At 35.4% G+C, this 14,214-nt stretch overlaps 3 protein-coding genes across 3 annotated transcripts; all 3 read left to right on the top strand.

Moving 5' to 3' along the window:
* Positions 1 to 318: 318 nt before the first annotated feature.
* On the top strand, positions 319 to 678 carry LOC128558073 (uncharacterized). Its single transcript, XM_053546875.1, has one exon. The coding sequence runs from the start codon at positions 319 to 321 to the stop codon at positions 676 to 678; it is 360 nt and encodes a 119-aa protein (XP_053402850.1).
* A 48-nt stretch (positions 679 to 726) lies between these two features.
* On the top strand, positions 727 to 5,645 carry LOC128558072 (uncharacterized). Its single transcript, XM_053546874.1, has 3 exons — positions 727 to 1,049; positions 1,171 to 2,430; positions 3,848 to 5,645. Exons 1-3 carry the CDS (start codon positions 727 to 729, stop codon positions 5,643 to 5,645), a joined length of 3,381 nt encoding a protein of 1,126 aa, XP_053402849.1.
* A 194-nt stretch (positions 5,646 to 5,839) lies between these two features.
* Positions 5,840 to 6,511, top strand: LOC128558071 (uncharacterized). Its single transcript, XM_053546873.1, has one exon. It carries the CDS (start codon positions 5,840 to 5,842, stop codon positions 6,509 to 6,511), a length of 672 nt encoding a protein of 223 aa, XP_053402848.1.
* Positions 6,512 to 14,214: the final 7,703 nt, after the last annotated feature.

The following is a 14,214-nucleotide window of genomic DNA, read 5'->3' as shown; positions in this document are numbered from 1 at the left end:
GATAGTGAATTCATTCAAACATTGCTAGTAAATGATTCGATATTGCTTGACAGGGCTTGGACTATGGTCTATAAACTGGAACATAGACAGACCGATCTAAAACGGAAGATAAAAAAGGATATCGTTAAGGATGTGTCAGACGTAGAGGGTTCAGCTGTGAAAAAAATGTGTGAAGTTCAGATGAAATTACAAACAGCGTTCTTCGAACAACAACAAGAACGAGCAGAAGCGCAAATAAAAATGTAACAGAGCTTCTTTGACAAACAGCATAGCCTGAAAGTTAAAAGTGAGAATACAGTCAAGTTACCTAAATTAGACATGATTTCCTTTAACGGAGATAAACTCCAATGGACTGAATTCTGGGACTCATTCTCCAGTGCTGTACACGAAAACGACAAGCTGTCATCAGTTGACAAGTTCAACTATCTAAATGGAAAGCTCTATGGTGAAGCCCGAAGTGCTATCGCTGGATTGGCTATGTCGAATGAAAACTACGACATTGCTATCCAAATTCTCAAGGAAAGATTTGGAGATCAGCAAGACATTATAGATTTGCATTATAAGGGACTGATGAATGTTGCGTCCCCAAGGGATACGACTGAAAGTTTGCGACTTTTCTACGACAAAATACAAAAACACTTGAGAAGTTTGGTGGTTATGCATGAGATTTTGGAGTAACAAGTTTTCGTGTCAATCATTCGGAGCAAACTGCCAAGTGAAGTTCTTATGCATCTTGAAATACAGAAAGGCTCAGGCAACAAGTGGACATTAACTAAGCTTTGCGAATTGCTCCGACAGTATATTGTGTCAAAAGAAAAGTCGGACAAACCCAAACCAGTCAACGCTAATTTTATACCTAGTCGAAGAGTGAGACCACAATTTCAGAAATCAACAAATACCTTTAAAGGCTTCAGGGGACCCCCAACAGCAAATACCACTGCTGGAGCTTTGACTGCATATGTAAAGAAAGAGTCTACTTCTCCCCAACAACATCAGAAGAAAACCTGTAGATTCTGTAGTAAGAATCATTGGAGTGACGAATGTCCACGGTACTAGACAATCGACGAAAGAAAAGCAAAAATCAAGGGATGCTGCTACAAATGCTTAAAAGAAGGACACATGTCTCCTGACTGTAAAAGCAAACTGCAATAAATCAAATGTACATCACAGAAGTTTGTGGCCAGTGAAATTTAGAAAGGCACCTATTCATGAAAGTGTTAATTTATTAGAAGAAAGAGCATGCGTGTCTGAAGAAAGTGTAGAAACAAGAGAAATTCCCATTAATTCAACAGATGGTGGTGTTTGTAATGAAAGTGCATTATTATCATCAAATGAAATAGTGATGATGCAAACATCGCGCACTGAAATTTGGGACACAGAAGGTTTTAATAAAGAAAATGTAAGAATTCTTTTAGATTCCGGATCGCAAAGAACGTACATTACAAAGCGACTGGCAACATCCCTGAATCTAAAGAGGACAAATGAACAAGAGATTCGTCTGGTTACGTTTGGTAGCGACAAATCTAAGGTGATAAAGACAATGTCTACAAAGTTAAATGTTCGGTTGAAGGATGGACACGATTACACAATAACAGCAAATATAGTTCCAACAATTACAGGAAGCATTCAAAGGAAACCAGTACGTATATCGGATAGAGACAACTTCAGGTCGTTGATAAAGAACCTTAGTCTAGCGGACGATATACCTACTGAAGAATACACAGACTTAATTGAATTATTGTTGGGAAATGTTTATTACCTGGATATAGTATTAGGACATAAAATAGAGATTCAGCTAGGACTTTATCTCTTGTCGTCAAAACTAGGTTGGATTCTTTCTGGAAGAACAAATGAGATAGATGATAACGTGAGTGATACAAACTTGTTAATATTATCATATGGCAATAACATTACAAAGACGCGAGTGTTTACGAACGTTGACAAATGTGTTCCAAAAACACCTGACATCGAGGACTTTTGGAACATAGAAACAATAAGATTAAAAGATACCACCAACGTAAGATCTGAAGATGATCAAGCGATGGAAGACTTCAAGGAAAACCTTTTGTTCAAGGATAACAGATACCATGTTACATGGCCTTGGAAAATCGACCATCAAGAAGTTCCGGAAAATCGTCCTCTTGCCTTTGGACGATTAAAGTCATTAGTATCGAGGTTCAAAGATAAACCAGATGTGTTGCAGAAGTATGATTCTGTTATACAAGATCAACTTGAAAAGGGAATCATAGAAAAAGTTGCGACCTCTGAAAAGAATGGACTGACCCATTATTTACCTCATCATGCAGTGATCAAACCTGGCAAGTCAACAACAAAGTTGAGAATAGTGTATGACGCATCAGCAAAAACAAAGATTGAGAATAGCAGTTTGAACGACTGTCTCTACAGAGGACCCGTGCTGCTAAACGATCTGTGTGGAATTCTTTTAAGATTTCGAGTACATACGATCGGTATTGTGTCAGACATAGAACAAGAAACGCGGCAATGCCACAAAACCAGGTTTTCAACACTTTTCATAAGAATAAACAAGAGTGCCAGAATGTCACAATATACGCCCGTCACAGCAAATTTCTTTACTCTAGCACCTGTATTTGCAGATGTAATTTTAATTTTGTGGTTGTTTAGTAATCATTGTAATTCTTTTGTTTTTCTAAGTCCACAAAAAAACTCCTTACCAGGTAGAGATACCTTAAAATACACCTAAAATTAGAAAGTAACAACTATGTTGTACCACAGAAAAGTGGTCTTGGTTTTTCCCTACGGTCAATTATAAAAAAATTACAATATAAGTTATTAAAAGTAACAACTAAGGGAAGTTAATCTTAAAAAAAAAAAAAAAAAAAATACAAATTTTTCTTTTTAAGTCCACACAGAAATTCTTACCAGGTAGAGATTGGTCAAAATACACCTAAAAATTGGATGTAACATGCATGTTGTACTACAGAAAAGTGGTCTCGATTTTTCCCTACGTCTAGTAATGAAAAAGTTACAATATAAGCTATTTATAGTAATAACAAAGGGAAGTAATTCTAAAGAAGGGAACTGCGCAAGACATTTCGTCTCATGATGGTGTATAATTGTGCCAAGTTACTTCAAAATCCCTCTATGCATGAAGAAGATATGCTCCGGACAAAGTTTTCATTCTTGTATCCTTTGACCTCTAAGTGTGACCTTGACCTTAGACCTAGGGACCTGGTTCTTGCGCATGACACTCCGTCTCATGATGCTGAACAATTGTGCCAACTTTCATCAAAATCCCTCCATGCAGGTAGAAGATATGCTAACCCTAACCCTATTTTTAGTAACAATGACCTGACCTTGATCAAACAAACCCCAAAATCAATCCTAAGCTACAACTTTATATAAGTTTTCTATACACCAAGTTTCATCATGATAGCTCATTCCTAAGTTAAGTTATTGACCGGAAATCCTTTTTCTATTTTAAGTAACAGTGACCTTGACCTTGACCCCAGAAACCCCAAAATCAATCCCAGCCTTTGTCTTAATATAAGCTACATACATACCAAGTTTTATTCAAATATCTTTACCGAAACAAAAGTTATTGACCGGAAACCCTTTTTCTATTTTAAGTAACAGTGACCTTGACCTTGACCCCAGAAACCCCAAAATCAATCCCAGCCTTTGTCTTGATATAAGCTACATACATACCAAGTTTTATTCAAATATCTTTACCGAAACAAAAGTTATTGACCGGAAACACCAGTTTGACGCCGCCGCCGCCGCCGCCGCCGCCCGACCGACATCTACCCCAATCTAATAACTCAGGTTTTCGTTGAAAACCTGGTTAAAAAGCTTTCCTCCAAATCAGCTTACAGAAAGATCAAAGAGATGTCACGCGATTCTTATGGCTAAAGGATTTAGAAAACCCAGAAGTAACACAAAATCAAATACAAGTTTACCGCTTCTGTCGCGTGCCCTTTGGAGTTGTATCAAGCCCATTCTTATTAGGAGCAACAATTGATTATCACTTGGAGAGTTACAACAATGATGTCGCTAAACAACTGAAACAGCATATTTATATGGACAATGTTGTAACGGGAACAGACACCATTGACGCTGCGAAAGATTTGTATACTATGTCCAAAGGAGTTTTCGAAGATGCAAGCATGAATCTTCGTGAGTGGGCATCTAATAATAGAGAACCGGAAGAAAATTTTTCAGATGAACACAGAGCTAAAGAAAATGTGATGAAAGTGTTAGGTCTCGAATGGAGCAGAGAAACAGATACATTGGCGATACAAAAAGTGCATTTATCAAGTGCTCAAAGTGTTACAAAACGTTTTATTCTGAGCAAAATTGCATCTGTGTTTGTCCCTCTAGGTATATTTGCACCTGTTACGCTTAGAGGAAAACTAATCATTCAAACTCTGTGGAAGAAAAAGATTGGATGGGACCAAAAAGTTGACGGTCAAGATCTCATTATGTGGCACGAAATACAAAGAGATCTTAGCAAAATCAGTGGACATGAAATACCACGATGTATTGTAAGTGGAGGTGATAACAGGAATATTCTTTTGTGTTTCTATGATGCTTCTACCAAAGCATATGCCACAATTGTGTATATGATGCATAAAGGTGACTTGGAGCAACACATAGAATTGATGTTTTCAAAGGCTCGACTTGCCCCAACTACTAACATTAGTATTCCACGACTTGAACTAATGGCTGTACTGATAGGAGTACGATGTTTAACCTTTGTACAAGATCAAATGAAGATGCAAATTGATGAAGTTCATCTGTTCACAGATTCTCAGTGTGCATTTAAATGGATTATGTCAACAAAACAGCTTCCAGTGTTTGTTAAAAATAGGGTCAAAGAAATAAAGGAACACAAGAATATCATCTTCCATTATGTGAAGTCTAATGACAATCCTGCTGATATAGCCAGTCGAGGTTGTTCAACAGAAGATCTTGTGAAAAGTTATTCATCGTGGCATGGTCCCGAGTGGCTTTTGCATGATATTTCCAAATGGCCAGTATTAGACCAGTTGTCTAATACTGAAGATGATGAGACTAACAAACCAAAGATCATCGAAAACGATGAGAAAGAAAACAACATCAGTGAAAATTTGAGTTTTTCAGCGTTTGGAGCAATTAACGATTGTTTTCCAACATCTGTCCCATTTGGGATAAATCCAATGAAATATTCTTCGGTGACGAAATTGTTACGTGTCACAGCATATGTGAGAAGATTCATAGGTAAAATGAAAAAAGAAAAATACAGTTCACAAAGTCTCACTTCAAAAGAAATTCAAGAAGCTGAAGGTATGTGGATTAAACATGTGCAACATACGAATTTTTCTGAAGTGTATGAATTCCTCATCGGAAAGAAAAAATGCAATCTGCAATTGCAACTTGGTGTGTTCATCGATAATAATGGTCTTTTAAGATTTAAAGGCCGTTTAGAGAATGCCAGTTTAACGGAGTCTGCAAGAAATCCGTTACTACTACCACGCGAAGACTCTTTCACAGTGTTAATCGTAGAAAGGGAACATAAACGTTTGTTTCATTCAGGTGTCTCTCAAACTCTAAGTCAACTTAGATATCGTTATTGGATCCCTAGTGCGGAAAGTTCTTCGTCAGTGTTTAGTGTGTCGTCGAGTTGAAGGAGGGGCGTACAAATTGCCTCCTATTGCTCCTTTACCTCGTTCAAGAGTTACCGAATCCACACCATTCAGTCATATTGGACTGGACTCTTGGACCATTATATATAAAGGACAACCAAACCACGGAAAAAGTGTGGGTGTGTCTATACACGTGCATGGTGACACGTGCAGTTCACCTTGAAATGGTAAAAAATATGTCAACAGAGGCATTCTTAAACAGTTTTCGGAGATTCATAGCTTGCAGAGGAAAACCACGCGAAGTCATCAGTGATAATGCTTTACATTTCAAATTGGCTAAACATACAATTGAGTTTGTATGGAGCTCAATTTTGAAAAGTGAGGATGTGCAGAGCTATTGTTCAAGTGAGGGTATTAGTTGGAGGTTTATTGTGGAAATCGCACCCTGGATGGGTGGTTTCTATGAGAGACTAGTTGGAATGACAAAACGATCTCTACGCAAATCTATCGGAAGAAAGCTTCTAAGCAGCGATCAACTTATTACTGTAATAAAAGAAGTTGAAGCAATTGTCAACTGTCGTCCATTAGTGTATGCTGGCGGAGAAATAAATTCTAATATCACACTGACACCTTCTCACTTCACGTGTTTGAACCCAAATATTGGGATTCCCGAGTGTGAAATATCTTCTGAGGACCCCGATTTTAAAGTAATAGAGAGCTCAGCTGATAAGTTGTTAGCAATATGGAAAAGCGGACAAAAACTTTTGGATACCTTCTGGAAAATTTGGAAAGAAGAATATTCGTGTAGTCTAAGGGAAAGAACACAAACAAATCTGAAGCAGGGAAAGCCTAAAGTAACGTTCAATCCAAGAGTAGGTGATGTAGTACTAATCAAAGAACACAACTAGAGGTAGCTGGAGACTAGGAAAAGTCATCAAACTATCAGTAAGCTCTGATGGATTTGTTCGTTCGGCAGAAGTAAAAACTGCATCAAAAAAGTTGCTTAAAAGACCGATAAGTTTATTATACCCGATTGAAACGTCAAAACTCCTTATCCCAGACACTGAGTCTATAAAACCAATAGATAAAAGAAGAAACTAGTATACACACTGAGAGAAAAGCCGCAAAACACGCGAAACAACGTTTAAAAAACTGCTTCAATGATTAACTGTCAGTAGATGTTTAAAACAATCGATTTGTGTTGTGGTGGGAAATCCGCATACGCGTGCATGAACCATTTAATTATAAATGAAAATACAGTACGAATAATTTGTGAACGAATCAACACTGAATTATCACGTGGTTTTTAGGCGCGAATAATTTGGAGCAAAGATTTAATAAAGGTGTGATTTGGAACAATACAGCGGTAGTAAATACATGCCGCAAAAATCCCGTGCTTTCCGTGCGACTCACCATGTGCGACATAATTGAATAGATATTCATTCATGTAGGTTCTCTATTGCCGGTAGTGAAGACAAAACTATTAGAATTAAATTTAATTGTGAAATAATATTATAACTATAATAACAGGATAATAATGGATAGGGATTTTAAGAGACACGCTTCTGACTTTTGCAACAAAGATTATAAGCAGAAGAGAAACTTGGTATGACATGTTATGGAAAAACACCATAATTCTTTAGGGAGCTTCCAATGCCCTATAGAAGGTTGTAGCGGAAAAAGTATAAGGAGGGATTACTTGAAACAACACCTAGTAAGAATTCATGGAATGGACAAAGAAAGTGCACGAAATAACTGTTATCTGTCAAAACGAACTGAAGATATTGGACACTTCGCAAAGAAAAACATTGACAAAGATGGTACCGATGAAGGGGACTTGTCTCAAAGACATATTAAAATCAATGTTGCAAAACCTTACAGTGATGTGGAGGATAAAAGCAGTGAAGATCTCGTTGTTGATGAAAGTGATAATGATTTAACTGCATTTAAAGACAAAACAGAAGAGGAATTACAAGATACTTTAAATTCTGATGATGAAAATAATAATTCAGAGAGAAAAGTGATGATTGTGGATTTTGAAACTAGTATGCAAAGCATAATTGATGACGATGAGATACCCTTTGATCAAGAAAAAATTGTTTGGAGTTCAAATGAAGATGAAACTGAGAAAGAAAATGCTCACAGTGAAGATTGCGTGCGTAGTGAAGAAAAGGTGAATAGTGAAAGTGTTCTGAGTGAAGATTGTATGTGTAGTGCAGAAAAGATGAGTAGTTAAAACAGTGACGAGTTCTGTGAAGTCAATGAAGAAAATTTGTCATGTGAAAATTGTGCTTTAAAGGCACTCGCTACAGTTTTTCCGGACGGGTCGATATTTACCCCAACACCGTGCCAATTTGGTCTCGATTTAGCTCACTGCAGAGTTGGTGCGGTCTTCTGCGCATGCCCAGAAGTGATTATCTAATGTCGCGTACGGCAAAAAATTCGCAAATTATTGTATGTTCGCATGCATATAATGTACAAAATGTATAATATACTGACTAAAGTATAGGGTAAGTACCACCATGATTACAAAATATATACATTTAAAGTACTTTTAGTTCCAATTGCATCTATCTGACATATACTAGAGTCTGTTATTTATACCAGCGCTCAAACTTTGCATTGGGTCACAGATGTTTCTAATCCCGTACCGTACCATACCGTACATTCGTAAACTATAGGTTTTGTTAAAAAAGGAGCAGAAACTTTCATCGTTCCATGCCATCAAAATGCTCCAGAAACACCTTAAAATCCGCTTATTAAGAAATATGCCGTTTGATAATTTTATATATATATTTCTAAGTCATTTGCTCAAACACTGAAAGAGTATTTCGTACTAGTCCGGCTTATAAATTCTAAAATATGGCCGAACCTTGCACATTTTAGTAGAGACTTAAGATAATACATTTCTTAAAGAACAATATCAGAAGATAATTTCTAGATATGGAACACTCGAATCAGTCAACCATGAAAGTCTGGGTAAACTGTTTTATGACGTCATCATTAGGACAATTGAATTCGTAAAAAGAATTTGATCATGTTCAGCAACATATAAAATTTTATCGCCCTTTTCGAAGTTTCTAATAATCTGGTGACAAAACAATTGGGCTATGTAGAGCATCTCAAAGTTACAATATTTTAACAAATATCAAAGAAAGGTTACTTTTAGAATAATTTGTATGAACAGGGATAAATGATCTAAAACGACGTATCACAAATCGTAAACTTTACCTCCTGTTTTCAAACAAAGGCAAACTTTTTATGAAACAGTGTTATAAAAAAGAGGAAGCATGTGTTCATAATTAGATTGTATCGCTTTAGAATTCTTCTGACTATAAATGCCTTTTTGGGTCATTTTAAACTTGTCCACACATACGGGAGAGAAGCCCCATATTTTGCTCATTCTAAATGTTGTATATTTCTTTCTTGTGGATACGAACTAAACCTCGTATCTATGTAATAATCAATTCATACGTAGATCTTAATTCAAATTAAATACTTTTGCAGCGATTTATTACTTGATATAGCATAACGAAGAACAACGTAGAGTGGTTAATTCCATGACTATTTCGTAACAGAGCTAGGGTAAGGAATGACATAAAAATTCTAAGAAAAGCAGACCCTTTCTAATTGTTAAAAAATCAAGGAAGGTATATAAAACTGAAAGAAGAAATATTCTCATAAATAATACCTGTTGGGATATTACAGAGAAATTTTATTTGTACCGCGATGTTGCATATAGCTGTAAACTGTATGAAAACATGCACATACCAAATTTTCTAGCGTAATACTTAGACTTTTTCAAATACCTTTCAAACTACTACATGCACATATGTTTACTCATTTAGAAAAGTATATTGTTAGTAAAATGTAAAAATTACAGCTAATTGACATAAGCAATATCATATACTTTTATTTTGATCAATGCTTCAACCCATTTAGAAGCGGCTATATAAAAAAAAAAAAAAAAAAAAAAAAAAAAAAAAAAAAAACAAACATAATATATTTATTTAAGTATCTAGCTCATATTTCATTGTTTATTGTAGTCATTTAAAACATTTTAAGAACTCCATTTTTAAACGTGGCATGTGAGATAATGTTTTGACACGAACTAATGCAAGTTGATACCGATAAGGTAAAATATCTGGAAAGAAGGTGTGTTATGTATGTGTTTGGGGTGGGGGGGGGGGGGAAGAGAGATAGGGGGGAGAGAGATTGGGGGGGGGGGGGGAATCATCCGAATATACTTTTTAACTGATGGATAAAAATGAACACTTGCGCATGTTTGAAACAATTTCCTTACTAAATTTCATTTTTGAGGTGTTTTTACATGTCAGAGATACATTATTCTATTATATAAATTAATGAGAAAAAATGTATGATTGCTTAACTGTTTTTCTTATAGTGTGGCCACTTTGACCTAACATATTTATATCAAACTGTATTTCTCCTGTGAGATGATACACTGTGCTAGTCTGTCGTATGACTGTAGACAAACATTTTTATAAATGTACTTTTATATATGTTTCCAAGTCAACGAAGTACATTGCAATTTGGACAGGCTACCTCATTAGTGTTTATGTTAAAATTGCTTCTGCATTATAAACGATGAACCTATGTACCATTACTACGACTTTACGTAAAGATGGAACAATGGCGGTATTGAAAATGTGTATGTTATCGAATGTGACCAGTGGGAAAACTACATTGTGACACCACATTAATACATTTGCTGTATGGTTCCCGAGAAATATAACTCAAAAATATATACAATTTGACCATGTCAAGTAGTAGTTATAAGATACACATTACATTACTATCGTGGTTTAGAAATTTATATCTTGGTATGAAGTTTGAGTTTTGTTTAAAGCGCGGGTGAAGACTACTGGCCTCTATAAACTAAACACGTCTATATGTTTCATACCCAGATGTGAACCACTAAACCACAGACTATTTCTTAATGGAAGGGAATGTAAGATGAACATAAGCATTTTTTACACAACGTAGTACTCTAAAACAATTGCATTTGATGAAATGAAATGAAATAAATAGTTCTACCGAAATTAATTGGCTTTCCAAAACGGGGCTACAAATATCAGAACGTTTCGATGATGCTTACAGACGTCGCGTCGTCATTCTTTTGTGATTACACTGGACATAAGTCATAAGACACTTTTTTGATGATGCATGCTAGTATAAAAATATGCCGCAAGTTAATCTATAAAAAAGTTTAAGTAGCTCTACTGCAAAACTGAATCAGTGTAAACAAAGTGTTAAAGAACGACAAATAAAAATGTACTTATATGATATAAATAGCAAATTTGCGGTTTCCATTTTGGTATGTACAAATGTATACTACATTTAAAACACGAATATGTTGTTTTTTTTCAGAGCTGATTTTTATTTTACACTATGGCCATAGATAATTTCTCTGAAAGACTTTTTCATGCTTTGTGTGATTAAATTGTGTTCTGATGTCAATTTTCTTTTTATCTAAAAATATTCATATGTCAGATATAAATACAGTTTGATTAACGTAAGAAATGAATCGCGACTTCGTACTGTTCATTTGAGTATATCTTTTATAACGTTAGTTTGCAAAAATATACAGAATGATACACACATCATGCCGTTACAAAGAGTAGATCAGATTTGTTAGATTTATAGAAACATTTCACTTCAAAAACCACATTGTTAAAAGTATCGCATTTTGATTAGATATATTAAAAACATTTTGTTTCAGTTCTTGCGCATGTGAGCCCTGAACTATGATAAATCAGAAGAACAAACACTCGACGGCCTTCTTTATTTTTATTCTTACATGGTCATTGAAATTTTATGATAATCTTTTTTCTGGGCTTCATTTATCCAAGTAGAAATAAACCGGACGTCATGCCACCATTTGACGTCATAATGGACTTCATAATGCTGTCTTACCGGTCCGCGCTTCAACTGTTGATTATGGCAGTTTCTAATACGATCGAATTCATTTTCCTAGCTGAATATCATTTTATTATGGTGTATTATTTTATATCAATACATTTTCCTGACATCACAATTATTATGTCAAAGCGTTAGACGGCATACAGTCGTGCAGGAAAAGAAATTAACAGAAAATAGGCAAATAGATCTACTATCATTTGATGGATGTCGTCAAGGATGTACTTTAAAGTCCTTCGTAACGTGTTAGAATCGAAATGATATTTCTTGCACACCGGACTGGCGTTTCCGGTGATTTTATCCATGCCGGCAAAACCCATCTGGCACCCCAATGCCAGATGACTCTCGTGCTGTAAATGAAAACTAGTGGTTCATGCACTATGATATGTTGTTTATGTAAAAATACGAAAAAAGCAGGTACCTTGATAGTTTCTCTCCGTTCCTTATAGTATAGTTCTTGATTCAAAATACGTTAGTTTACCATAAGAACATGATGTTACGGTACAAACGATAAAACTAAAGTGGAACTTTGTTATTGTGCGTAACGCAAAACATCATGACGTCACTTCTGCTTACGGACGTTAATTTCTCGCTCTCTACTATAAGAAAAAGTGTTACAAAGAAAGTATTTCTACCGGTTATTTGTAAAATACGGTATGCAAGAAAAATAATCTGCCAGAATAAAATGCTAACATGTATATGGTATGCAAGAAAAAATATCAGTCATGTATTTACTAATCGGATGGAAATATCCGTCCCTCGGCCACCAGCTCATGGGCGGTAATTCGGCAAGCCTCATTACCGCCCAATGCGCAGGTGCCCCCGGGACGGATATATTTCTATCTTACAAGACAGATATTATTAATCTGATTTAGTGCTTTGCTCTTCATTTCTTGTCGTTCTGATGCGTATTTTTATATCGCTCGAACTACGCTCTGTGATATCAATCCTTATTTTCTAAATATACAGAGACTGGCTACTTTCTTCTTTGTTTAACTTGCAACCAAATCCAGTAATGTCAGAATGTGCAATTTATTTAATCATCGGGTAAATCACCATGAATGATTCCACTCAATTATTCTTTTTGAGACCACAAACCTTTTATTAATGTAAATACATATAAAAGTGTCTGGTTACTTGTAACTAACCAATATTATAACACATTAATCACGGTAATGCGACAAATATGCACAATCTATTTCAATTTACCTATTATCTCCCTTTTAATTGCGTTAACTGATTTTTTTTTTCAAGAAAATAATACATTTGATTGCGGATAATGTCACAAAAGTGTAAAACGAGTTTTCTTAAGTGTTTCTTAAGTGTTTTGTATTGAAAAATGAATATCATATTGCAAACATTTTACGGTTATTTTGATAAAAAAAGAAGGACCGATAGCTGTTTATAAACCACAGTGAATATTTTTGTCTTTTTCTGAAATATAATATTTTTTATTATTATATCAATTTTGCATTCCTATAAAGATAAATTATATAACAATTTTATCAGTATTCATTAAAACATATAACTACTAAGAGCATTTTTATCAAAATAACTGAAGTCGTTGCGCATGAATAAACTTAAGGAGGTAGGTTACCTTGTTACAAGGGTAAATTCAAATTAGTTGAACCGCAGCATTCTTTTGTATTTCGTATAATATGAAGTTTTAACTGCTACAATCTCAATTTCGTTTGTCACTGTCCCATCAAGTTAAATTTTTATCCAGGTTTGAAGAACATGACCCTCCAAAGGTATTTCATATTGAAAGAAGAAGGAAAATACGGATATTTAACACTTTTCAGTGTGTTTTAGTTTCATCGATATCCGTAGAAGTCTGCATAATTGATAATTTTACTAATATGCACGTTAGCTTTCTAATATAAGCTTAAAATGTATATGTCGCGGGGCTCGTGTTTCCATGGTAACGCATTTTCTCTCATTTTTAAACAACTATGCATAAAAATAGGGGTTTTCGACGGCCTCAGTCCCATTTGTAAATGACAAACATAGAATATTTGGGTGATATTATTAGTAAAATACTAAGCACTTTACATGGTACCCTATTTTTCTTAAAGTTTAAAGTTACCATGGCAACAGAGATGTTTAAAATAGCTTATATTTTGCTTTTTGTCCTAATTTTTAGCTCACATGTCACAAAGTGACAGTGTGAGCTTTTGTGATCACGCAGCGTCCGTCGTCCGTCGTCCGTGCGTCCGTCCGTCCGTCCGTGCGTCCGTGCGTCCGTGCGTAAACTTTTGCTTGTGACCTCTCTAGAGGTCACATTTTTCATGGGATCTTTATGAAAGTTGGTCAGAATGTTTATCTTGATGATATCTAGGTCAAGTTCGAAACTGGGTCACGTGCGGTCAAAAACTAGGTCAGTAGGTCGAAAAATAGAAAAACCTTGTGACCTCTCTAGAGGCCATATTTTTCAAAAGATCTTCATGAAAATTGGTCAAAATGTTTACCTTGATGATATCTAGGTCAAGTTTGAAACTGGGTCACGTGCCTTCAAAAACTAGGTCAGTAGGTCAAATAATAGAAAAACCTTGTGACCTCTCTAGAGGCCATATTTTTCATGGGATCTGTATGAAAGTTAGTTTGAATGTTTATCTTGATGATATCTAGGTCAAGTTCGAAACTGGGTCAGCTGCGGTCAAAAACTAGGTCA

This window comes from Mercenaria mercenaria, chromosome 6 (assembly GCF_021730395.1).
Source record: "Mercenaria mercenaria strain notata chromosome 6, MADL_Memer_1, whole genome shotgun sequence".
NCBI lineage: Eukaryota > Metazoa > Mollusca > Bivalvia > Venerida > Veneridae > Mercenaria > Mercenaria mercenaria.
The sequence above is the reverse complement of the archived record's forward strand: the minus strand, read 5'-3'. Positions and strand labels throughout refer to the sequence as shown.

Coding starts and splice junctions, on each gene's coding strand:
- LOC128558072 (XM_053546874.1), top strand. CDS start 727: ATGCATCTTGAAATACAGAAAGGCTCAGGCAACAAGTGGACATTAACT. Junction 1,050..1,170: donor TGGAGTGACGAATGTCCACG/GTACTAGACAAT, acceptor TGTACATCACAG/AAGTTTGTGGCCAGTGAAAT. Junction 2,431..3,847: donor CCCGTGCTGCTAAACGATCT/GTGTGGAATTCT, acceptor CCTCCAAATCAG/CTTACAGAAAGATCAAAGAG.
- LOC128558073 (XM_053546875.1), top strand. CDS start 319: ATGATTTCCTTTAACGGAGATAAACTCCAATGGACTGAATTCTGGGAC.
- LOC128558071 (XM_053546873.1), top strand. CDS start 5,840: ATGTCAACAGAGGCATTCTTAAACAGTTTTCGGAGATTCATAGCTTGC.